This window comes from Lissotriton vulgaris, chromosome 1_1, assembly GCF_964263255.1.
Source record: "Lissotriton vulgaris chromosome 1_1, aLisVul1.2, whole genome shotgun sequence".
NCBI classification, from domain to species: Eukaryota; Metazoa; Chordata; class Amphibia; order Caudata; family Salamandridae; genus Lissotriton; species Lissotriton vulgaris.
This window is the reverse complement of record NC_141685.1, coordinates 279,175,556-279,199,653: the sequence shown is the minus strand read 5'-3', so window position 1 is coordinate 279,199,653 and position 24,098 is coordinate 279,175,556. Positions and strand designations below refer to the sequence as shown.

The window sequence follows — 24,098 nt, the reverse complement described above, 5'->3', positions numbered from 1 at the left end:
CACTTTAACCGGGTTCATAGTTACATACATGTTGTGTCCCTCTAGAAGGGTGGAATGCTAACCCCGTCTCCAGAATTGGCGAGGGGTTAGTATTCCAATTCGTATGACACCTTACTCGACATGTTTTGATAAAGCGATACCAAAGATAGCAAATAACCGCGAGGATTATAATGCACTTAAGAGTATATGGCACGCGTTATCATAGAACAGCTATTAGGACTTGGTTCCGCAAGCTGCAGACGGGCTCAGCTCATGCCAGAGCACCATCTCACATAATTCCAAGCACTCTGCCTTCAGGATTGTTAAGGCCTGCCATAGGAGTGACTGATAGGAATACATGTGTATTTTAAGGTTAGATATAGGTATACTATATCTACAGCAAAGGGTGATTACACCACTTTGCCCCAGCTGTCGTGCAGCCAGTTGTGTCAGATTTAGATGGCCAGCCAGGGGTGGCATAATACATGCTGTAGCCCCTGGTAGGCCCTGGGTACACCTATGCCCTGAGCTACAGGGTCTGATAAGGTGGCCCAGTACCAATTGGTTAATGCACCTAAGGTACACGTGTCAATTTAGTGAGAGAACAGCTAGGCTGGAGGTCTGATTGGCAGGCCCCCAGCCAGGGAAGTCGTAAACCAGTGAAGCAGAAAGCAAAAATCTGGGGTGATCATAGGATTGCAGACCCTACTCTCCTACATGACCCCCCCCCCCAAAACTTTGGGATAATAAACTAACCTTGACCAGGTGAGTCTTCTTGCTCTAAGTGGAAATACCTGGAGAGCCCATCTGCATTGCCATGATCAGTGCCAGGTCTATGCTCCACTGTAAAATCCATCCCCTGTAGGGAAATGGACCACCTAAGCAGTTTGGGGTTTCACCCTTCATCTGATTTAGCCGCAAGAGGGGCTTATGGTCGGTCTGAATCTTGAAATGAGTGCCAAACAAGTATGGCCTCAGTTTCTTCAGGGCCCAAACTACAGCAAAGGCCTCCCTCTCAATAGCCAACCAATTTTTCTCTCTGGGCGTCAGCCTTCTGCTAATAAAAGCAATGGGCTGGTCATGACCATCAAAATTCAGCTGAGATAGAACAGCTACCACACCCAACTCAGAAGCATCTGTTTGGACAATGAATGGTTTGGAGTAGTCTGGACTCTTAAGGATAGGTGCTGTGCACATGGCCTGCTTTAGGTCATCGAATGCTTTTTGACAGCCTGCTGTCCACAACTTTCTTTGGCATCTTTTTACTTGTCAGGTCATTAAGTGGAGTCACAATTGATCCATAATTTCTGACAAATTTCCTGTAATAACCAGTCAGGCCCAAGAAAGCTCGAACCTGAGTTGGTGTGTCTGCCCTATCTGGCACTTTGTGGCCTTGATAGTGAGACCTGCTGCTTGCAGTGCCTCTAATACTTTCCTCAGGTGGACCAGGTGATCCTCCCAGGTGGAGCTAAAGACAGCTATATCATCAAGATATGCTGCACAGAAGTCATCCAGCCCAGTGAGAACTTGATTCACCAGCCTTTGGAAGGTGGCAGGTGCATTTTTCAAACCAAAGGGCATTACCACAAACTGATAATGCCCACCAGGGGTAGAAAATGCTGTCTTGGCATCCTCAGCTAACCTGATTTGCCAATACCCAGCTGTCAGGTCAAATGTACTTAAGTAGTTGGCAGAAGCCAATCTATCTATCAGTTCACCTGCCCTTGGTATTGGGTGGGCATCAGTCTTGGTGCCTGCATTGAGGCCTCTGTAGTCTACGCAAAACCTCATCTCTTTCTTACCACCCTGGGTGTGAGGCTTTGGCACTAGAACTACTGGACTAGCCCAAGGGCTATCTGAGGGCTCAATGACTCCCAGCTCCAACATTTTCTGCACCTCTGTCTTGATGCAGTCTCGGACATGATCAGGCTGACTGTAGATTTTACTCTTGACTGGCAGACTGTCACCAGTGTCAACCTCATGGGTACACCAATTGGTTTGACTGGGTGTCAGAGAGAACATATGTCTAAAGGATTGAAGAACTTGTTTGCAATCACCCTGAGGGGGCTCCTGGGAGTTCCAAGGTCCACCAGGTAGGTGACATCTCCCTTTTGCTCAATGATTGTGTGGGGCCCAGACCATTTGCCTATGAGTGCTGCTGGGGCCACTGGCTCCAACACCCACACCTTCTGTCCAGGCTTGTACACAGTCAGGACAGCCTTTTGGTCATGCCAAGCTTCTTGGAGTTCTTGGCTTGCCTCAAGGTTTTTAGAAGCCTTTTCCATGTACTCAGCCATCCTGGAGTGGAGACCAAGTACATAGTCCACTATGTTGGTTGCAGGCTTTTTGAGAGGTTTCTCCCATCCTTCCTTCATTAAACACAGGGGTCCTCTTACAGGATGTCCATACAAAAGTTCAAAAGGGCTGTAGCCAACCCCCTTCTGTGGGACTTCTCTATAAGCAAACAGGGTATCAGGACATCCCATCTACGCCTGAGCTTTTCAGGTAGTCCATGAATCATCCCTTTTAGGGTCCTGTTGAACCTTTCAACAAGCCCATTGCATTGTGGATGATAGGGTGTAGTGAACTTGTAGTTGACACCACATTCCTTCCACATAGCAGTCAGATATCCTGACATGAAGTTTGCACCTCTGTCAGAGACAACCTCCTTAGGGAAGCCCACTCTGGAGAACACTCCAACTAGGGCTCTTGCCACAACAGGTGCTGTAGTGGTCCTAAGGGGAATAGCTTCAGGATACCTGGGGCATGGTCCACCACCACCAGTATAAACTTGTGCCCTGATGCTGTCTGGGGTTCCATTGGACCAACAATGTCAATCCCCACTCTTTCAAAGGGCACCCCCACCACAGGCATTGGTATAAGGGGGGCCTTTGTTGGGCCACCTGACTTACCACTGGCTTGGCAAGTGACACAGGAGCGACAAAACTCCTTGGTATCTTCATTCATGTGAGGCCAGTGAAAGTGTGAGACAAGCCTGTCCCAAGTCTTTGTCTGGCCTAAGTGTCCTGCAAGGGGAATCTCATGGGCCAAGGTAAGAAGGAAACCTCTCTGTAACAAGGGGATGCCCAGCCTCCTGGTTGCACCAGGTTTGGGGTCTCTTGCTTCAGAGTACAGGAGTCCATCATCCCAGTGTACCTTGTGGGTACCTGTGGCGCTCCCTGCAGCCTCGGCAGCAGCCTGCTGTCTGAGGGTTTCAAGAGAAGGGCAGTCTAACTGTGCCTTCCCCAGGTCTTCTCTGGAGGGTCCCCTTGAACCCAGAAACTCAACCTGATCAGGTTCAAGTTCTTTAGGCTCAGTTTCCCTCAGCTCTTTGAGGTCAGCCTCCTCTGAGACCTGATCCTCAACCTGGGGGAAGGCAATGCCTTAACCCTACTGCTCTTTTTGGAAGGTGTCTGGTCCATTGTTCCAGGATCCAGCACCTGTTCAGTGGGGCATCTTCTGGCCTGTGACCTAGTCACAGCAAGCACATGTGCTGGCAAGCCTAACATTTCCATGTGAGTCCTCTGCTCCACTTCTGACCATAGTGATGACTCCAAATCATTGCCCAACAAACATTCAACTGGGAGGTCTGAACTAACCACAACTTTCTTTTGGCCACTTACCCCTCCCCAGGAGAAAGCCACAATTGCCATACTATGGTGGGTAGTGACATTGCTGGCATTGGTCACTAGGTAGTCTGTACCTGGCATGATCTGTCCAGGGTCCACAAAGTTAGGTGTCACCATTGTGACACTGGCACAAGTGTCCCTGTAGGCCTGAGCCATCTTTCCATTTATAAAAGGTGTCTGCCTGTATTTGCCCAAAGTATTGGGACTTGCATCAGGGGATATATCCATATCCCCTGTACAGACAAGGACAGCCTGAGTGAGTGTGCCAACTAAGTTGTCATACCCCTCAGATCCCAAGGTTAACCCAACTAATCCCTTGAGAGGTGCACTACCACTGCTGACTGTACTAGGGGGTGCAGGTGCCTTAGGGGCTGCAGTGGTAGGAGTTTGCCCTCCTTTCTTGGTGCACTCACTAAACCAGTGAGTTTTACTTTTACAGTATTGGCACCACCTTTTAGACTGGCCTTCTTGAGTCTTCTTTTCCTGCTGTGAAGCCTGAAACCCACCCTCTTTGGTTTGTTGGGGGCCTGTCGAAGACTTCTGGTCATTTTGCTCATTCTTATTGTTACTCTTTTGGTCTGCTTTCTTCTGACCACCCAGGTTCTGGCCCTGGTTCTGCTTAACCCTTGTTCTGACCCATCTGTCTGCCTTCTTTCCCAATTCTTGGGGAGAGGTCAGATCCGAGTCAACAAGATGCTGATGCAACAACTGGTTCTGACAATTGTTTAAAATCTGTTCCCTCATGATCAGATTGTACAATCCTGTGTAATCAGTAACCTTACTGCCCAGCAACCAGCCCTCCAAAGCCTTAGTGGCACAATCCACAACATCAGACCAATCCCGAGACTGAGTTTTCTGGGTATCCCTGAATAGCAACCTGTACTGCTCAGTGGTTAGGCCAAACCCATCTATCAGTGTGTTTTTCAGGACTTGGTAATTGTTAGCATCGTCAGCTCTAGTAGTGAGGAGCTTATCTCTACCTTTGCCTTCAAAGGAGAGCCACAAGACAGCTGCCCACTGACTCTGGGGGACGCACTGGACAGTGCAGGCCCTCTCCAAAGCAGTTATCCATTTGTGGATAACATCCCCTTGTTTAAAGGGGGGCACTATCTTACTCAGGTGTCTAGTGTCTAAACTCCTGTCCTTCTCTCGAGGTAAAATGCTGCCACCAGTGGGGTCTACCCCACTCAATTTCTGCTCTCTAGCAAAGGCAAGTCTCTCTTTGGCCAGGGCAAGTTCTTCCCTTTCAATCCTTAGATTGACTTCCCTCATTTTAGCTTCATGCTCTCTCCTCTGAGGGGATGTCATCCCTCTGTGAGAAGAGGTCTGAGAGCCATTGGTTCGAATGGATCTGTTAGAGCATCTGGATAGAGACCTAACTCGTCCATTCCCAATGTTAAGTCTGCCTGAGAGCTGCCCTGGGGGTCCCCCAAATCCATTCTCATGCCTACTTAAGTTGGTCCTGGTGAGTCTACTGACTTCTACCTGACCTTTGTCTGCCTCATCCCCTGACAACTCCTGATCCTCCTCTCCTGCACTAACTGTTCCATTGAGTTGGAGGTCAGGGTCCCCAAGGGTTCCCTCTAAGGGGGGCATGTTCCCATCTGGATTAGAAGGGTCTGTGTTAGCAGTCCTTCTGGCATCATAAGTCTCTAAGAGACCAATCAGAAATGGGATTGTAGGGTTAGAACCCTGTTTTAGCTTCCTGGAGGTACATATCTGTCTCATCTCCTGGAAGCTAAGAGGTGCATATCTTGAGACGACCTGTGGAGGGTCAACTGACACAAGGGGGGCCTCTGAGTTCCCTCCTTTGTCTGACATGCTTTTCTAGTGAGGTGTAAGTGGTGCACTTACCTACACTATTTGTTTGCCTACTGATCCCTTGCTAAGAGTTGTAGTCAGGGTGTGCTAGGCCCTGTTGAACTACAACAGCTGGTTCAGAAGTATTCTAAGCTAAGTTATATGTACCTTGGTACTTATGTGATCTTTCAAATGATATTCTTAGGATACGTGTGGTAAAACAACAGCAAGCTCAAATCCCAACCGCTGCTCACCAATGTGAGAAGTTGGCCTGATATGCAGTGCTCACTATTCTAGAGGAGCGGATAACTACGGACGCGGAGGCAGAAAGGAAGGAAGACTGAGTCTGAAGAAGCTGGGACTTCGGGAACGGACAAGAAGCCAGGAGGCCAACGACTTCACGAGTCGCCCTGCCACACACCCAGGGGAGGTGTGTGGCTAACTCAGGTACGCAATACTATCCGGAACTGGGTGGGACGTAAGGCCGCTTCGCCTAGTTTATCCTGACCCGGTGTACCTTTCTCCGAGCACTATCCTGCACTGCCATTAGTACGGCGCAAAGAGAGTTACACGGGTTAATGTGTCCTCACTCCTTTTCCCCTGCACGTGTATATATGTAAAGCACCCCACTCACGAAAGACTATTTCTGTCTGTTTAAACCGAGAGCCAAGACGGAACCAGATGTAAAGCCTCGACGGAGTCCGGAGGTGTTTCGTCGACTCGACCCATCTGAACGCCATCACAGGAGCAGAGTAGAAGTAGATCCCCCACGACGGAACAAGTCTTTAAGGAAGAACTGTACCACTTGTACAACACAATAAAACCCGTTAAAACTAAAACTCGCCTGTTGCTGATCCCTCTTGACCCTGTCACACCACCTTAGGGAGAAAAGCAGCCCTGGTCATAAGAACCATTCGTTCAGCTTGAATGGTCAAGAATGGGGGCTTGGAACTAAGAGCTTGAAGCTCACTTACCCTTGTGAGGCCCTTCAAAAACCTTAAAACCACAGGAGACTTTAAGAGAGACGACTGATCCGGCAAACAGAGAAATGCCGACAATGCCGAAAGATAACCCTTCACTACGGCAACAGCAAAACTCTGCTGTGCTAAAGAAAGAGCAAACTGTAAAAATATCAGACAAACTAGCTTTCAAAGGGTCAACAGACTTCTCACCACACCAAGAGACAAATTTAGACCATCTATATGAATAAATGGATTTAGTGGAGTCAGGCCTAGCCGAAAGAATGACATCCACCACATCGTGTGGGAGAGAAAAAGAATTCAGGTTGCCCCGTTCAATCTCCAGGCATGAAGGTGTAATGTCTGGAGGTGGGGGTGTAGAACCTGCCCCTCCATCTGGGAGAAGAGATCTGCCCCGAACGGGAGACGGAGCGGCGGGCGAGAGGAGAGGTGGAGAAGATCCGTGTACTACACCCTTCTTGGCCAATCTGGGGCGACCAGAATAACTTGGGCCCGGTCTTTGCAAATCTTCCTCAGAACCCGAGGAATCAAAGGTATGGGAGGAAACGCGTAAAGGAGTTTCCCAACTCAACTGAAATGCGTCCCCCAAGGCTCCTTGGATTGGATACTGGAGACTGCAGAATGACGGGCAGTGAGCATTCTTGCGAGTGGCAAATAGGTCCACCTGAGGAGTTCCCCACGTCCGAAAGACGTGACTAACCACCTCCGGGTGAAGCCTCCACTCGTGGTCGGCCGAGAACTGCCGACAGACTGTCTGCACGTACGTTCAGAACTCCAGCCAGATGATTTGCCATCAGACAAATCTGATGGTCCTGAACCCAGGACAAGAGGCACAGAGCCTCTCTGCAGAGACACTAGGACCCTACGCCTCCCTGCTTGTTGACATACCACATCGCGGTGGTGTTGTCAGTCAGGACTTGAACCGACCGACCGTGAAGGGAAGAAGGCATTTAGCGCCAGACGTATCACCCTCAATTCTAGAAGGTTGATGTGAAGCAACCTTTCCTCTGGAGATCAAAGACCCTTGACCTCCAGATCTCCCAGATGAGCACCCCACCCTAGAGTGGATGCATCAGATATTAGTGTGGCCACCGATGGAGGCAGTAGAAAGGGCTTTCCTGGAGACAGGTTGCCTTCCACTCCCCCACCAAGTCATATCCGCTGCAGCTTCTCTGGAGATCCTCACAGACTCCCTGAGATCTTCGTTGTGCTAATATCACTGCCTGCGGAGGCACCACTGGAGTGCCCTCATGTGCCGGAGTGCATGGTTGACCAACAGAATGCAGGAAGCCATCAGACCGAGCAGGCGAAGGACCTTTAGGACTGGAACAACCGCTCTATTGAAGAATAAAGGAATCATTTCCTGTATGTCGCGAATCCTTTGAGGTAGAGGGAATGCCCGACATACAGTTGTATCCAGTACCGCACCTATGAACATGTTGCGCTGGGAGGGCACCAGGTGAGATTTGGGTACATTTATCGAAAAACCCATTCTGTACAACAACTGAACCGTGTTTTGCAGATGATGGAGCACTTTCTCTGGAGATCCACACTCTATGCAGTTCCTCCTGCAGGAGTAACCGGGGTTCCTCCATGCAAAAACCTTGGCAAGGAGGGTAATTTGGAGGGAATTCCCGGAAGGTAATAGCATACCCATTTTCTACGAGATTGAGAACCCAAAGAGCTGATGTAACCAATTCCCAATCCCGTAGAAAATAGGTAAGACGACCCCCTACAGGACCCGCATGATCCGGAATGGCAGATCTAGGGCTGCTTTTCTGTGGCTGGGGTATTGGAAAAGGAGGAGGAGGAGGAGGAGGCTTGACGTCCGAGGACGAGCTCTTAGCTTACCCCTGTAAGACCTATACAGGGGATTTTGCTGCTGCTGCTGTTGGCCTTGCCGGTAGGGACGAAAAGAAGAAAGTCCAAAACCTCTATACCTTTTGGTAGATGAACCACTGGTCTGCAGCCCCAAAGATTTGGCAGTAGCCCTACTGTCCTTAAATCTTTCTAAAGCTGCATCAGCTTTTTTACCAAAAAGCCCAACACTGTCAAAGGGCAAATCCAATAATGCAGCCTGAACGTCCGCTGAAAAGTCAGATGACTTCAGCAAGGCAGCCCTTCGAGGCAACAGCAGTTCCCATGATGCGAGCAACTGAATCCGCAGTATCTAGCCCACTCTGGACACTTGGTGTGCAGCCGCCTGGTCATCAGCCAACACCTCCTCAAAATCCTTCCTGTTGTCATTCGGAATTTTAGGAGCCAACAGACGCAACAAATCCATCATGGCATGAATGTATCTCCCCATAAGTTGGAGAAGTGTGGCTCAGGGGTTAGAGGCACTGTTCCCAGGAACGCGCGCGGCAGCGCGCGAGCGCACTTCCCTACCCCCGAGCGCGCAGTCCCTTGTGTGGAGCGCGCACAGAGGGCACATCCCGCGAAAGTATTAGCGGCGCCGCCGCTTTTAAAAGGCGCGCGCCGCGAAAAAAAGGGCCTTTTCTGATTGTGGAGGACAGCGGCGGAAGTGACCACTTTGGAGTGATTGAACTCGGGAGCAGAGGTAAGTGTTCCAATGTGGCCACTTGCTGTCTTTTGTTTTTGCTGCCCTGTAGTGCACGCACTGTTGATGTTATATTCTTTTATATGTAAAGCGAGGCTGCGGGCATATTGAGTGCTTTAGTTAAACTATCCATGTTAATCGCAGCTCGTGAAGGGGCTGCGATTAACATGGATAGTTTAACAAAAGCACTCAATCTGCCCGCAGCCTCGCTTTACTTACACAACAGATGGAAGAACCATTTCCGAAGATAGCACGCTTTTTTCCCCCATTGGAATGCCATTTGTTTTTTAAACGCAACATTAGCTTACGGTGTGCTTCTATTGTAGCATGCATCTGCTTTATATTCTCCCGTTCTGTCAAATGGGCGACTTCCAGATTTTTCAGTGATTAGACTCGGACTGCTGCGTTTTATTGAGCCGGCGTCCGGGCTTAAGTCTGCTGGGAGTTCCTGGTGACCCCTTGAACGATGTATTTGCTGTTACAGTTAAAACCATTTACAGCAATGGCAGCTTTGGCGATGAAGCGTGAAGGCCCTCAGTTCATCATTGAAGCTGCAGTGCGAGGCAATGCTGCAGTTTTGGACAATTGCAGGACACCTGTATCTGCCTTGTCGGGGGCTACAGCAGGAATTCTGGGTCTGATTGGCCTGTACGGCTTTGTCTTTATTTCCTGGCTTCATTCCTCCCAGTGGTTAATTTGTAAAAAAAGAAGTGCAGGGCTATTATCAGAAGGCAGTTTCGACCGGCAAATTTCTCCTATCAGCACTGCCTAACAAATTGCCAACAAACCCTACAAGTGGGATGGGGGAAGTGGCATAATGGCCGGAGCTGCCGAATTTTGAGCTGGGGAATCAGGTTCGAGCCCCGGCCTGGACTCAACATCCTGTGATTCTGGGCGAATCACTTAATCAACCTGTGCTCACCAAAAATGAATGATTAGATGCTGTTGTTCAGCCAGCTCATATTAAACACAACCAGGAGGTCGAACACAGCTGAAGGAAACAGACTAAACATTATTCCTAATTGATCTGCGCATTCATTCGAGGCTAAGAGGAAGATTAGATATGTTTGTGCTACGTTATTCTACATACTGAACATCATCCACATGTGCTTCCTCCCTTTTCTGTTTTTTTTTGTTTTAGCTCAGCTCGATATTCAGAATACAATGCAAGTTTTGCTTGTTTCACGATTTGGGTTTTAACTTGTGGCGATGGTACTGATTTCACTCAAATGTCACTAGACTGCAGGTTAGCAAGAGATGAAACCAGGAATTCACACGTGTTGTGGGGATCTTGTTGACTTCCAGCGACAGTAAACACTTCAGTGTGTTTCTGGAATTGATCGAAGTTTGGCAGGCATGAAATGTGTGAGACCTCAAAGTGTCAGTGAAATTAGAGTCACTCTTGTGCCTGTCTCGTGCTATCGAACAAGTTACTTACCTTCGGTAACGATATATCTGTAAGAAACATTAGTTAGTGTTAGATTCCTTACCTTAGAATATCCCCAGGCGTCAGTCTGGATCCGGAAACTTTTGCGTAGCAGTACCCCTGCGCGTCGGTAGGCGTCGTCTGCAGGCGTCCCCTGCGGCTCCGCGTCCGTCGTCGGCGTCGTGCGCCGTGATGACGTCGCTGGAGTACATAGACGCCGCCTCCGCGCGCTGACGTCAGTTCTTTGCACACAGCATTTCCGCGCCAGGAGACGCAGAGCCATGAGAGAACCAACACTGGTGCCATGTAAAAACTAGGGCCCTGAAAGGGATGACCTTAACCCTAGGTATCAGTTCGCAGAACGGGGAGGATGGGTGGGTTCGGTAAGGAATCTAACACTAACTAATGTTTCTTACAGATATATCGTTACCGAAGGTAAGTAACTTGTTCATCTGAAAGAAACACGTTAGTGTTAGATTCCTTACCTTAGAATACATACCCCAGCAATACCAACCCCGGTGGTGGGTCTGCGAACCAATACAAACTACACCAGAAAGTCCTGGAGGACAGAACGGCCAAAGAAGCCATCCCTCCGGACTTGACTGTCCAGGCAGTAGTGCCTCGCAAAGGTGTGCAGCGAGGCCCACGTAGCCGCTTGGCAAATGTCCTGCAAGGGGACTCCCCGGCCCAGGGCAGTGGTAGCCGCCGTGGCCCGAGTGGAATGGGCCCTCAGCCCAACAGGAGGCTCCTTCCGAGCCAAAGAGTAGCACGCTTTGATGCAGAGGACGACCCATCGAGAGATGGTTCGTTTACAGACCGCCCGTCCCTTCTTCGCACCCACGTAGCCAACAAACAGTTGGTCATCCACCCGGAACTGGCGTGTGCGATCCATGTAAAATGAAAGCGCACGTTTTGGGTCCAGACGATGGAGCCGCTCTTCATCCTTTGAAGGATGCGGAGGCGGGAAGAAGGAAGGGAGGGTGATGGACTGCCCGATGTGAAAGGCCGAAACAACCTTGGGCAGGAAAGAAGGTCTAGTCCTCAGAACCACCTTATCAGGATGAATGGACAGGAAAGGAGGTTGGACAGAAAGAGCCTGGAGCTCACTCACTCTCCTGGCAGAGGTGATGGCAACCAGGAAAGCCGTCTTTAAAGTCAGGAGACGGAGAGGACAAGAATGAAGGGGCTCAAAGGGAGCACACATTAGAAAGGTCAGAACCAGGTTCAAATCCCACTGAGGCATCACAAACGGAACAGGTGGAAACATGTGAGTGATGCCTTTCAAGAATCGAGTTACAATCGGGGATTTGAACAAAGAAGGCTGATCAGGAAGCCTTAAAAAGGCTGAAAGGGCAGAAAGGTAGCCCTTGATAGTGCCCAGAGCAGAGCCCTGCTGGGCAAGAGAAAGAAGAAACAGAAGAACCTCCGAAAGAGGGGCAGAAAGAGGATCCACAGCCTTTGCTGTGCACCATGCCACAAATCTGTTCCACCGACAGGCGTATACCGACTTAGTGGAGGGACGCCTGGCTGCCAGAATAACATCACAGACTTCAGGAGGCAAGTCAAATGGCCTCAACTGCCGCCGCTCAATCTCCAAGCATGGAGGTGGAGACTGGACAGGTTCGGGTGGAGGACCGTCCCCTGCTGCTGCGACAGAAGGTCCTCCTGAAGGGGCAGGCGGATCGGGGGACCGACTGACATGCTGAGTAGCTCGGGATACCAGTATCTTCGAGCCCAGTCCGGAGCCACAAGGATAACTTGGGCCCGGTCGCGCCTGATCTTCTTCAGCACTCTGGGCAGAAGTGGTATAGGCGGAAAGGCGTATAACAGACCGCAACTCCACTCGCGCCGAAAGGCGTCGCCGTGCGAGTGCCGTCTTGGAAACTCCAACGCGCAGAACTGATGACATTGCGCGTTCTCTTCGGTGGCGAATAGATCTAACCAAGGCTCTCCCCATTGCAGAAAGATGCCTTGCGCCACGCCCGAGTTCAGACGCCATTCGTGATCCATCGAGCACCGACGGCTGAGTTCGTCCGCCCTGGCGTTCAGAGAACCTGCCAGGTGTTGAACCGTCAGAGTCACGCCCTGACGTTCCAGCCATTGCCAGAGGCGCAGAGCCTCCTGGCAAAGGGTCCACGACCCCACACCGCCCTGTTTGTTGCAGTACCACATGGCGGTGGTGTTGTCGGTGAACACCTGCACCACACTCCCGTTGACAAAGGGTAGGAATGCCTAAAGTGCCAGACGAATCGCCCGCAGCTCCAACAGATTGATATGGAGCCGGGACTCCGCCGGAGACCAGATGCCTCTGATCTCTGCCTCTCCCAAGTGGCCACCCCAGCCCTGGAGGGACGCGTCCGTCACGACAACGTGCTCCGGTTGGGGAAGGGAGAGGGACTTTCCCTGACCCAATCGCGGTCCGTAAGCCACCACTGCAGTTGTCTCGCAGTGCCCTCCGAGATCAAGACGTGGTCGGACAAGTTGTCCTGATGCTGGGCCCACTGAAACTTCAGGTCCCACTGCAGAGCCCGCATCCGCCACCGAGCGTGATGCACCAGAAGGATGCAGGAAGCCATCAGTCCCAGCAGCCGCAGCGTCAACCTGACCGAAACCCGGGATAGCGGCTGAAAGATGGGAATCAAAGCCTGAATATCCCGAACCCGCCGTTCCGGAGGATAAACCCGAAACTGCGCCGAGTCCAGAACCGCTCCGATGAAAAGGAGCTTTTGAGAGGGACACAGGTGTGATTTCGGCACATTGATGGAGAACCCCAGGTCGTGCAAGAGGTCTGCCGTCATCTGAAGGTGGTGGACGACTGTCTGGGGCGAGCCCGCCTTCAACAACCAGTCGTCTAGGTAGGGGAAGACTGAAACCCCCAACCTGCGCAGATGGGCTGCGACCACCGCCATCACCTTTGTGAACACCCGTGGGGCGCTGGTAAGGCCGAAGGGGAGCACGATAAACTGAAAATGCTCCTGGCCTACCGTGAACCGCAGGTAACGCCGGTGGGCCGGCAGGACGGGGATGTGAAAATAGGCGTCCTGCAAGTCCAACGCTACCATCCAGTCTTGTGGGTCTAGAGCAGCCAAGACCTGAGCTAACGTCAACATCTTGAACTTCTCCTTCCGGAGGAAGCCGTTGACGTTCCTTAGATCCAAGATAGGACGTAGGCCCCCCTTGTCCTTCTTGGGCACCAGAAAGTAGTGGGAATAACAACCACGCCCTACTTCTGGCCCAGGAACGCGCTCGATGGCCCCCTTGGCCAAGAGGGCCGTAACTTCCTCCTGCAGAAGTGTCAAGTGGTCCCCCGACACACGGTGGTTCTGCGGTGGCATGGCTGGAGGAGAGGTCTCGAAGGGGAGGGAGTAGCCCCTTCGGACGATTTGCAGCACCCACCTGTCCGAAGTGATCGTGCGCCAGTGAGCGTGGTGATGGCGAACCCTGCCACCCACTGGCGTCACATGGGGCCGAAAGCACGGACTAGGAGGATTTTGGGGTAGATGCTGCGGGGGAAGGTGTGGTCTGACCCCGCCGTTGTCCCCGACCGCCACCACGGCGGTTTCCACGGCCGCCACCGCGTTGGAAGGATTGTTGCGGCACGTGGCTGGCAGCACGTGTGGGGGCGCCCCTTCCTTGGCCACGAAAGGGACGAAACGAACCCGGTTGCTGACGCTGGGTCGAGAGACCCAAGGACTTGGCCGTGACCCTGGAGTCCTTGAAGCGTTCCAGCGCGTGGTCCGCTTTGTCACCGAACAGGTGACAGCCATCAAACGGCATGTCCATCAGGGTATTCTGGACATCAGCCGAAAAATTGGCGGACCTCAGCCAGGCGTGGCGACGAATCGCCACCGTCGTAGACATAGCTCTGCCCAGCGAGTCGGTCGTATCAAGACCACACCGAATTGAATATTTCGCTGCATCTCGGCCCTCAGCCACAGCCTGACCGAGCTTTGCCCGCACCTCCATGGGGCATTCTGGCAGCAGCTCCGCGACCGTATCCCACACAGAGTGGGTGTAGCGGCCCAAGAGGCAGGCGGTGTTGCAAGACCGCAGGCCCAAACTAATGGACGAGAAGACCTTTTTGCCAAACTGGTCATACCTCTTGGATTCCCGGTCGGGCGGGGCCGACGGGAATGCGGACTGGGAGGTCGAGGCCTGGATCACCAGACTCTCAGGAGTGTGGTGGGTAGACAGGTACTTGGGGTAGTCCGGACAAGGACGGTGGCGCCTGGCCACGTTCCGATCAACAGGCGCACCTGAAGCGGGCCTGGACCACGTGCCCAACAGAACGTCAGACAAGGCTTCATTAAACGGCAGCAGTGGCTCCAGTGGGCATGACTGCGGTTTGAAGACCTCGGTGAGGATGTTAGGCCTCACGGCCGCGACGGGGAGCTCAAGGTGTAAGGCCTTGGCAGCCCTCATCAGCACCACAGAATAGGCAGCTCCCTCCACCGATGCCACGGTTGGAGGAGAGATCAAACCAGGGTTAGGAGAGTCGTCCAAACCACTGGCATCCCCCAAGTCACCTGTCCAGTCCGGGTCATACTGGCACTCGCGAGCCAGAGGGTCCTCGGACCCCTCCCAACCTTCACCGTACTCCTCATCCTCTCCGTATTCGGAGTCAATGATGAAGACCGGCTCCTCGGGGTTCATGGGCCCCATCGGCGCCGGGACCGGCGTCGTGCGACGCCCGTCCGGCGCCGCGTCCGGCGTCGGAGAAGGTAAGGGGACGGCGCCGCCCGGAGCCGGCGTCGGAACCCCACCGCCGGCCGGAACTGGCAGCGGAGAACCGGCGCCGCGCGGGGGCGGCGTCGGGGGTAACCCCGATGGCAACGGCGCCGGGGAGGCCGGAAGACCAGCCGGCGCCGATCCCGAAGGCCCTTGCGGCGCCGGGGTCGGAGCCGTCGGCGGCGCCGGGGCCGGAGCACCCGACGGCGCCGAGGCAGGGACACCCGAACCGCTAGGGCCCCCAGACGGTAGCACTGGGCCCGAAGGCGCCGTAGGCCCCGTCGGAGAAGCGAGCGCCCTCATGGCCATGAGGAACGCCTCGATCTCCTCAGGAGTCGCGCCATGCCCAGGGACCGGAGGGTATGAGGCAGGCCGCGCCGGCGACTCTCGCGGAGCCGCGGGGTTGGGGTCACCCGAGCACCCGGCCGCATCGCGCGAGCGTCGGGGGGGAGTCGGGGGTACGATGACGACGCCCCGACTTCTTGTGCTTCTTACCTGACGAGCCGGACGAGTGGTGTCGACTTCCGGAGCGCCCGGCGCGGCTCCGCGACCGCTCCCTCGAACGCTCTCTCGACCTCCGGCCGGACCGGGACCGCTCCCGGTCCCGACGTGGGGCCGACACCCGGAGCTCCAGTAGCTTGCGGGACCGCTCCCGCCTAGCCTTGTTGGTAAGGGCCCGGCAGTCGACGCAGGAGTCCACGTCGTGGTCAGGGCCCAGACACCGGAGGCAGAGGCGGTGATGGTCTGTGACCGACATCGTGCGCTCAGTCATCGCAATTCTTAAACCCAGGCATCCTATCAGGCACCGTAGAGGAAAAAACATCGAATAACTTGGTCAAAGACCGGAGTACTGCTCTTCAGATCTGCGTCCACTGGCGCGGAAAAAAGAAGAACTGACGTCAGCGCGCGGAGGCGGCGTCTATGTACTCCAGCGACGTCATCACGGCACACGACGCCGACGACGGACGCGGAGCCGCAGGGGACGCCTGCAGACGACGCCTACCGACGCGCAGGGGTACTGCTACGCAAAAGTTTCCGGATCCAGACTGACGCCTGGGGATATTCTAAGGTAAGGAATCTAACACTAACGTGTTTCTTTCAGATAGATAAATACGTAACATTAGTCTATGTTCATCCAATTTATAGAATACATAAACCAAAACTGGAGTGAGGTTTAAAACGGAGCTCCTACAGAATACGCCACTTATGCATATATGGTGCCCAGTTACCAGGAATGCTATTCCCTCCCCGTGCCCACTCCTACCAAAGTTGCTGATAGCAGGGGTGTACGTACCTCGCTGAAATGAGGAATTACAAGGGGGGGGGGTCAAGATTTCAGCACCTGATTTACTACTTTCTTCCATTACTTTCATCTGAACATTTCGCTGCTTTCAGCTGCTGAAGTGTCCTTGTGAACTGCTCCTGATCTCGTAACGGGGCCCAAAGATGTGTCATGGGCGTGTTAAACTTAAAGCGAAATGTTTATGCCACGAGGGAGAGGGGGGCAGGAGTGGCTGCCCGTTTAGAATAGGGCAGTATCCTGGTTCATCAACAGCTCACACCCGGAGGTCCTGGTCACACACTACTACCAGCAGCATCATCATGTTAAATCACTACTTACTGGGACAGCCTTTTAGTTTTATTTCATCAGAGGCCTGCTGCGCAACACGCTGCTCGCTTCATGACATCCGTTGAAAATCGCTGCAGCTGCGCAGTATGCCTGGGCGGGCTGCAGCGAGCACAGTGATCCCCTTGGTCCAACTCAGGACACACACTTGACGATTTGTAAAGTAGGAACGAGGCGGGCTAAATGTATAGTTTGCAACTAAGGGGTCATCATTGGTAGCGTGTGATTTATGATAAGGCAGGGACCCTGGCAGTTTCTAAGCGTGTGCCTTCATAAGGCGGGCTGCTGTGATGCAATATCAGCTCTTCACCGGTGTGCAGCCAATATCGCATGTAGACCCGGCCCTGAAAATTAAGTGCCGGTGCTAAGCACCGGCACAAATTAAGCACTACTTTCTCCTATCTCTACTTTTGGTGCTAAAATCTGGCCGGCGGTGGAACAAATATTTCAAATCCCAAAGACCACTCTTCACCGGAGGGCTTGTTGGAGGCCTATTCACTTATGTCCTTTTCTGGACTTTCTTGTATGGCATGGTGCATGTCTATTAAAGAGATAAATCCTCTGAAATGTTTTTAATGAAATTTGAGGACTATTACTCAATTCATTTAATCGACAGACCAATACTCCTTATTAATTTCTAATTGTTTGTCTTCTTGTGTAATAGTTTGCATTTGCCCATGCTGCTGGAGAATGTAGGCATGAAATGAAAGTTGAAGGCGTTTCAGTTTGTAACATAAGAAATGTAGGCCCTTACCCTACATTCACAGCATACCACTTCTGTGGATCTGAAAGATGTCCAGCAATGGTTAAAGGAAAATCTAGATTGGTGACAGCCGGGGCATTCAGCTATGTAAGAGCCTGTGGTAGAGCGAAAGGCTGTACTGTTTGCAGAGCTCTGTTCTCCGTCGCCAGTGGCGCACACACTTTATATATCCTACATGTTAAGCTTGGTATGTGGCTTTCTAGGTTTTTCTCTAATCTTCTATTAAGGGCATCAGAGTGTGCTGCCTTATGGTCCAATATTTTTGTCCACCCTAAGCGTGGAAGGGTATGCTCAGATGTGAGTCCCTTGCTCATTGCACCATCAGGATTCAAGCAAGCCGGGCCGAAGAGGCTGAAATGCCAGAAACCGGTCCCCGGTAGCTTGTTTCCTTCCCAGTGTAAGAATTGGCTTTTGTAGTTTGGTTTGCCCTGTTCCCATCATGCACTGGGACAGGAACAGACTAATTTGCATACAGCCAGGTTCTGAAACTGGGATGGTGCAGTGAGCTAAAAAACGGTGTTGGATCTAGCCCTGATCTCTTGACTGGGTGAGAGTATTCTGTTTAATTCAGAGACTCTGTCCCTCACCACCCCTTGTTGTAAATATTTTTGTCCACCCTAAGCGTGGAAGGGTATGCTCAGATGTGAGTCCCTTGCTCATTGCACCATCAGGATTCAAGCAAGCCGGGCCGAAGAGGCTGAAATGCCAGAAACCGGTCCCCGGTAGCTTGTTTCCTTCCCAGTGTAAGAATTGGCTTTTGTAGTTTGGTTTGCCCTGTTCCCATCATGCACTGGGACAGGAACAGACTAATTTGCATACAGCCAGGTTCTGAAACTGGGATGGTGCAGTGAGCTAAAAAACGGTGTTGGATCTAGCCCTGATCTCTTGACTGGGTGAGAGTATTCTGTTTAATTCAGAGACTCTGTCCCTCACCACCCCTTGTTGTAAATATTTTTGTCCACCCTAAGCGTGGAAGGGTATGCTCAGATGTGAGTCCCTTGCTCATTGCACCATCAGGATTCAAGCAAGCCGGGCCGAAGAGGCTGAAATGCCAGAAACCGGTCCCCGGTAGCTTGTTTCCTTCCCAGTGTAAGAATTGGCTTTTGTAGTTTGGTTTGCCCTGTTCCCATCATGCACTGGGACAGGAACAGACTAATTTGCATACAGCCAGGTTCTGAAACTGGGATGGTGCAGTGAGCTAAAAAACGGTGTTGGATCTAGCCCTGATCTCTTGACTGGGTGAGAGTATTCTGTTTAATTCAGAGACTCTGTCCCTCACCACCCCTTGTTGTAAATATTTTTGTCCACCCTAAGCGTGGAAGGGTATGCTCAGATGTGAGTCCCTTGCTCATTGCACCATCAGGATTCAAGCAAGCCGGGCCGAAGAGGCTGAAATGCCAGAAACCGGTCCCCGGTAGCTTGTTTCCTTCCCAGTGTAAGAATTGGCTTTTGTAGTTTGGTTTGCCCTGTTCCCATCATGCACTGGGACAGGAACAGACTAATTTGCATACAGCCAGGTTCTGAAACTGGGATGGTGCAGTGAGCTAAAAAACGGTGTTGGATCTAGCCCTGATCTCTTGACTGGGTGAGAGTATTCTGTTTAATTCAGAGACTCTGTCCCTCACCACCCCTTGTTGTAAATATTTTTGTCCACCCTAAGCGTGGAAGGGTATGCTCAGATGTGAGTCCCTTGCTCATTGCACCATCAGGATTCAAGCAAGCCGGGCCGAAGAGGCTGAAATGCCAGAAACCGGTCCCCGGTAGCTTGTTTCCTTCCCAGTGTAAGAATTGGCTTTTGTAGTTTGGTTTGCCCTGTTCCCATCATGCACTGGGACAGGAACAGACTAATTTGCATACAGCCAGGTTCTGAAACTGGGATGGTGCAGTGAGCTAAAAAACGGTGTTGGATCTAGCCCTGATCTCTTGACTGGGTGAGAGTATTCTGTTTAATTCAGAGACTCTGTCCCTCACCACCCCTTGTTGTAAATATTTATGGTTCCAAAGGCATCATAAAGATTGTGTTTCCAACAGCAAATCATAGCAGCGCTCCCCTAATCTCATTGCCGCATGGCTCCAGGCTGCAGTAAATAAATGTAAAATTACAGTGATAGCCCGCTGCTAATTGCCGGGGAGTGACTGGTGCAGCTGGCAGGTCTGTACTTTGAAGAGGCGGGCAGCCAGGGCAGCCCACCGAAGTAAACCCGATTTGCAGTGTCTCTGATCACAGCCTTTTTTTGTTTGAATATTTTTATTAGCATTTCTTAAACAATGACATTCATAATTGGTACACAGAGTGTTTAGAAACAGTTGCGATACATCAATAAGTAAATTGCAAGTCAGTCATCACCATTCCATTTCGTGTTCGTGAGTGTTCCATCTAGCGACGATTCGCTCTTAATTTTCGGAAATCTAAGTGTGCGTCGCTTAGACGTTGCGGGGAGTCTAATGAGGCCTCATGCGGCCTGTTTCTTGTCTTCGAGTGTGTGCGTCAGTATCCGCGTCCGGGCCAGCGGAGCGAGGGGTACAATTATGTGCTGAGCAGTGGATCTGGTTGTGTTTCTCAGTGTGACGTTCCCCCCGGGTGCTTCTAGTTGTCCCTGCACACTTTATCATGCCCCGCTGTGACATGTGTTAAGGTACTAAGTGCTAGTTGAAGTGTAAATGTCAATTCCTCATATGGAGATTTCGCAATGGGAGACGTATCAACAGTGATAGCACCCTATCACCAATTACAGAGTCATTATGTTAACAGTGGGGTGAGAAGATTCAGGGAAGGAAGGAGGGGAAGGTCGAGAATTATCTTCCTATAGGCATAGTAAGTGGGGAAGAGGTAAGTGCAACCGGGGAGGGGTCCAAAAAACTGTTAAAATGAGGTGCATGCGTTAGTTTCGGTTGTGCGTGTGCGTGGAGAGTGTAGGTATGGGGGCATGGGGAAGGTCGTAGTCAGTGACGGAGATGTTGGTCTCATCTGGCTCGTGGGACTGGCCTACCTCCTGAATGGGAAAGTTGACCTTGATAGAGTGTATCAGCACTGGAAAAATGGCAAGGATCGCCGTGAGAAGCAACCCTGTCACCCATCTAGTGATGCCACTTGACATGTCTGAACGGCTCTCTCCCACAGTCCATGTTTGCCTGGATGTCTAAGTTTTACAAACTATCTCTGGTGGGATAGCCCAACATTACTCAGCAGCTCTCACATCAAATTGTAAATATGTTATATGATTTTGTAACTTCTTGTGTACATGTGATATTGTATAGGCTCTCAATATTTCCCCACCCAATGAACAGTGCTCCAGTTAAGAATATTTAGTAAAATCTAATGATGGTACCACCACTGGAGTCTTGTGCTTTTCTAAGCCTGAAGTGTACTTGTCTGTGTAACTAATTCATGTAATGGCGTGTTTATTCAATTTGCAAACCGACCTTAAGAGCCTTAACGTGGCGCTGTATGTGTGAAAATGCAGCATCTTTTCACTTTTTTAAGTAAATATTTAGAGTGATATTTGGCATGGCACACGCGTGTTGTCTGGTTCCTGGCGCACATAGCCATGGTTGAAGCGTACAGAGACCCTCCACTGCCGCACACAGGAAAAAAATTAGAGGGAACATTGGTTAGAGGCGTCAGACCCGGAAGCTGAGATCGGCCCTGGACCAGGGTTCAATTCCCCGCCCCGACGGGGGTTGGGCTCAATAATTCCACAGACTCTATAATTCTCACTCCGGTGCCTACTCGACTCACGGGTTCACACTCTGCGACTCTGGGCAATAGCTTGCTTAATCTCCACAACGGCCCCTAGCGGCGGGATGCCTGGCTTTCACCTTGTGGATACCCTGCCGCGGTATCTCACAGGGGAATACCAGGACGGGTTCCCTAAGCAAGCGCATAGATGCCTGCGATGTGGGCGATTTGCGCTATATAAATACATGTACATTTACATTACATTTACATAAGGCAAGTGGCGTTAGTAGATTTTAAACCCATACTTGCTGAAGAAAAGGACTTCTTCGCAGTCTGATCATGTTTTTTGGCTTCCTTATCCCCAGGCACTTGAGGGAATGCACCCACAGTCTTTTGAACAGGCTGCCTGAATAACCAGACTTTCAGGCAAAGGATGAGAGGTTAAAAATTCGGGGTCCCCAGGTTCAACTCTGTACCTCCTTCAGCAGGGCTTAATTTGAGCCGGAGCTTGCCGGTGCTTAGCACCGGCACCTAATTTTGAGGGCCGGGTCTATAGTCACGGGCATTAAGTGCACCTGTCCTGCCTTAGCAATTGATTTATGAAAGTCGATTTGACTCATGCGTGGCACTGGCACGCTACTGCTGTTGTGCCATAAGGGTTGTTGACTGACTCGATGCATGCAGTTAGTAAATTGTAAAAACAGTACTTACTGCTGTCACTGATGTGAGACTGTGACTGACACGGACTCCCAGTGATTCGATTCTCAATTTCCTCCTCTTAGTCACGAGTCCTACCTTACTCTCCAGTCTCTCTTCAAGACTTCCCGGCCGCCTATCAGGCCGCCATGGCCCCAGTGGGCGGGACACTAGTTAAGGTTGTTGTTGCAGGGCAGGGCTTTGCTGTGGGGGTTGGAGCTGTGCGCGGCAGAGGCAGCGACGCGTGCGCAGATAATGCATTTTAATGCACGCACATTTTCGCTGCCCGCCCCAGCATACCCGCACCTCTCCTCACCAGCCAGCCACCGAGTATCCAGTGGTGGTGTACTCAACCAACGCACGCCGCTTTTCAAATTCAAAGTAGCGGGAGCTCTGGACTGCTCAGCAGGTGAGGCAGGGCGAGCGAGGCAGGGCCAGGCAGGCCGCAGCAGGCGCCGTTACTGTGATTATTGGTCAGGTTTTTTTTAAATCATCCTGATTCATTGGTCTAACAGCGTCTGGACAAGATGGCCTGGGGTAGGCTGGCGCCGGCGGCCGAATAATCATGATTTAAATAAATTAAGCTGCGCAGGTGAGGCAGGGCAGGGCCTGGGGGCCACAGGCGCAGGATCACTTTTTTTTTTTAATCATAATTGTTGATTGGTGACTGGTTATCATGATGGCCTGGGATAGGCGGCGTAGTAGTAGGCCGGCAGCCATAAAAAAATAATGAAGTTGCACAGTTGAGGCCTACGGTCACATCACTGGTTGTCAACGATCATGTTTTGTTGCCAGCAGTGCACTGCAGTGGGCGGTAGTGGCTATTTGCTGCGCAGTTGCGGGCTGAACTGCCTGGACAGTACTATACAGCCCACAGGATGGATGATTCAGTTTTGTTTTCAGGGCAGGGCACGCTCATAAAATCAGTCGGGGTTGGGGCTGTGGGCGGCAAGCAGCGTGCGCACATTTTTTCACATTGCGGGAAAACCTTGCTATATAGCACTGGAATAGCTAATATGTCCAATGACCTAAACTAAATTGAATAAATGTGAACCTTGATATACTGGAAACATTCATATACTCCCTTGACTGAGCCCAAATGGTGTCCGACAGCTTTGTACCCATATCCTTGTTGTCCCAATTAATGCTGACCTCTTCCATGTCTACGCTTGCTGTAGGTTGTCGGTATTTTCATTCCAAGTATTCGCAGCCACGTTCACTACTTTCCTAAATGTCAAAAACTGCTCAGTGACGTGATCTTTTTATTCCGTCCTCACTCTGTATCTAGATAACAAATGCTGCTGAAATTGCACACTTTAGCTATACATATCCTCAAACAGTAATTGTAGTTGGAAAGCTGCGCTATTTCTTTCAGCATACAGATGTCTTCCTAACGGAAATAAGGTTTTATTTTTCCTCTCAACAAACTAATGTGGAAAAGACAGTTTGATTGCAGCCTAGTTTTGTCCTTGAAAATTCCAACGGTGATGTGATGTGACAGTATGGAGGCACAAACGTTATATTGTAGGTGAATTTCAATGTGTTTATGTTTAACTTGATAATTGTGACCACATTCCACCAAATTTTGTTTAAGGGTTTTTCTTCCAACATATTTACCGATCTCAGTGGCTATAGTTAATGTGAACTTTTTTCTGTAAGCTTGTGGGTGTTTTTAGGATATACCTTACAAAATCATCGGGAGGAAGGAGCACGCAGCACTAGGTGAAACCCTCGAGGGACACACCTTGGAATATTCATGACGACCGGGGTTCCTGAGCCCTTCCTCCATGGGGCCCAAATAAACCACATTTAAGGTATCTATCTGTATTGTGAGGGATGACAAAGGCCATCCCTGATTTATAGTTACACTGACAGGACGGGACACGGGATAAAAATCGGTGGCATACACTATTGACTACTACCACAGACTCTTTTGAGCCAAGCGGCAGAAACATGTTGAAGGTTTGAGTGGTCATTGGGTATTGGTTCCCCTAGTCTCTACACTGGTTTGTGATATCTCACTTAAGTTAAAAGGTGGTTTGCATCACATTGATTTTTAGCGTAGTCATATCAAAGGTTCAAGAGTTTGGTAGAAGTGCTTCCTATACTATTAAAGTGTAGGCCTGGTCTTCATCAAATGGGGTTTTTGAAGAGCAAGGGTAGTCTTATGATAAAGCATAACACCTGATGGTGTATGAGTACATACCGTCACATTTTTGTGTGTCCAGAGA

The 24,098-nt window shown here is 51.0% G+C and overlaps 2 protein-coding genes across 3 annotated transcripts in view; one reads left to right on the top strand and one right to left on the bottom strand.

The window, feature by feature from the left end:
* Positions 1-24,098, bottom strand: part of KIF2C (kinesin family member 2C) — a 1,247,488-nt gene that overhangs the window by 221,632 nt on the left and 1,001,758 nt on the right. The gene's annotated exons all lie outside the window — the stretch shown is intronic.
* LOC147746971 (ER membrane protein complex subunit 6-like) lies at positions 9,439-17,277 on the top strand. Its single transcript, XM_086952308.1, has 2 exons — positions 9,439-9,612; positions 17,119-17,277. Exons 1-2 carry the CDS (start codon positions 9,451-9,453, stop codon positions 17,275-17,277), a joined length of 321 nt encoding a protein of 106 aa, XP_086808434.1. The 5' UTR covers positions 9,439-9,450.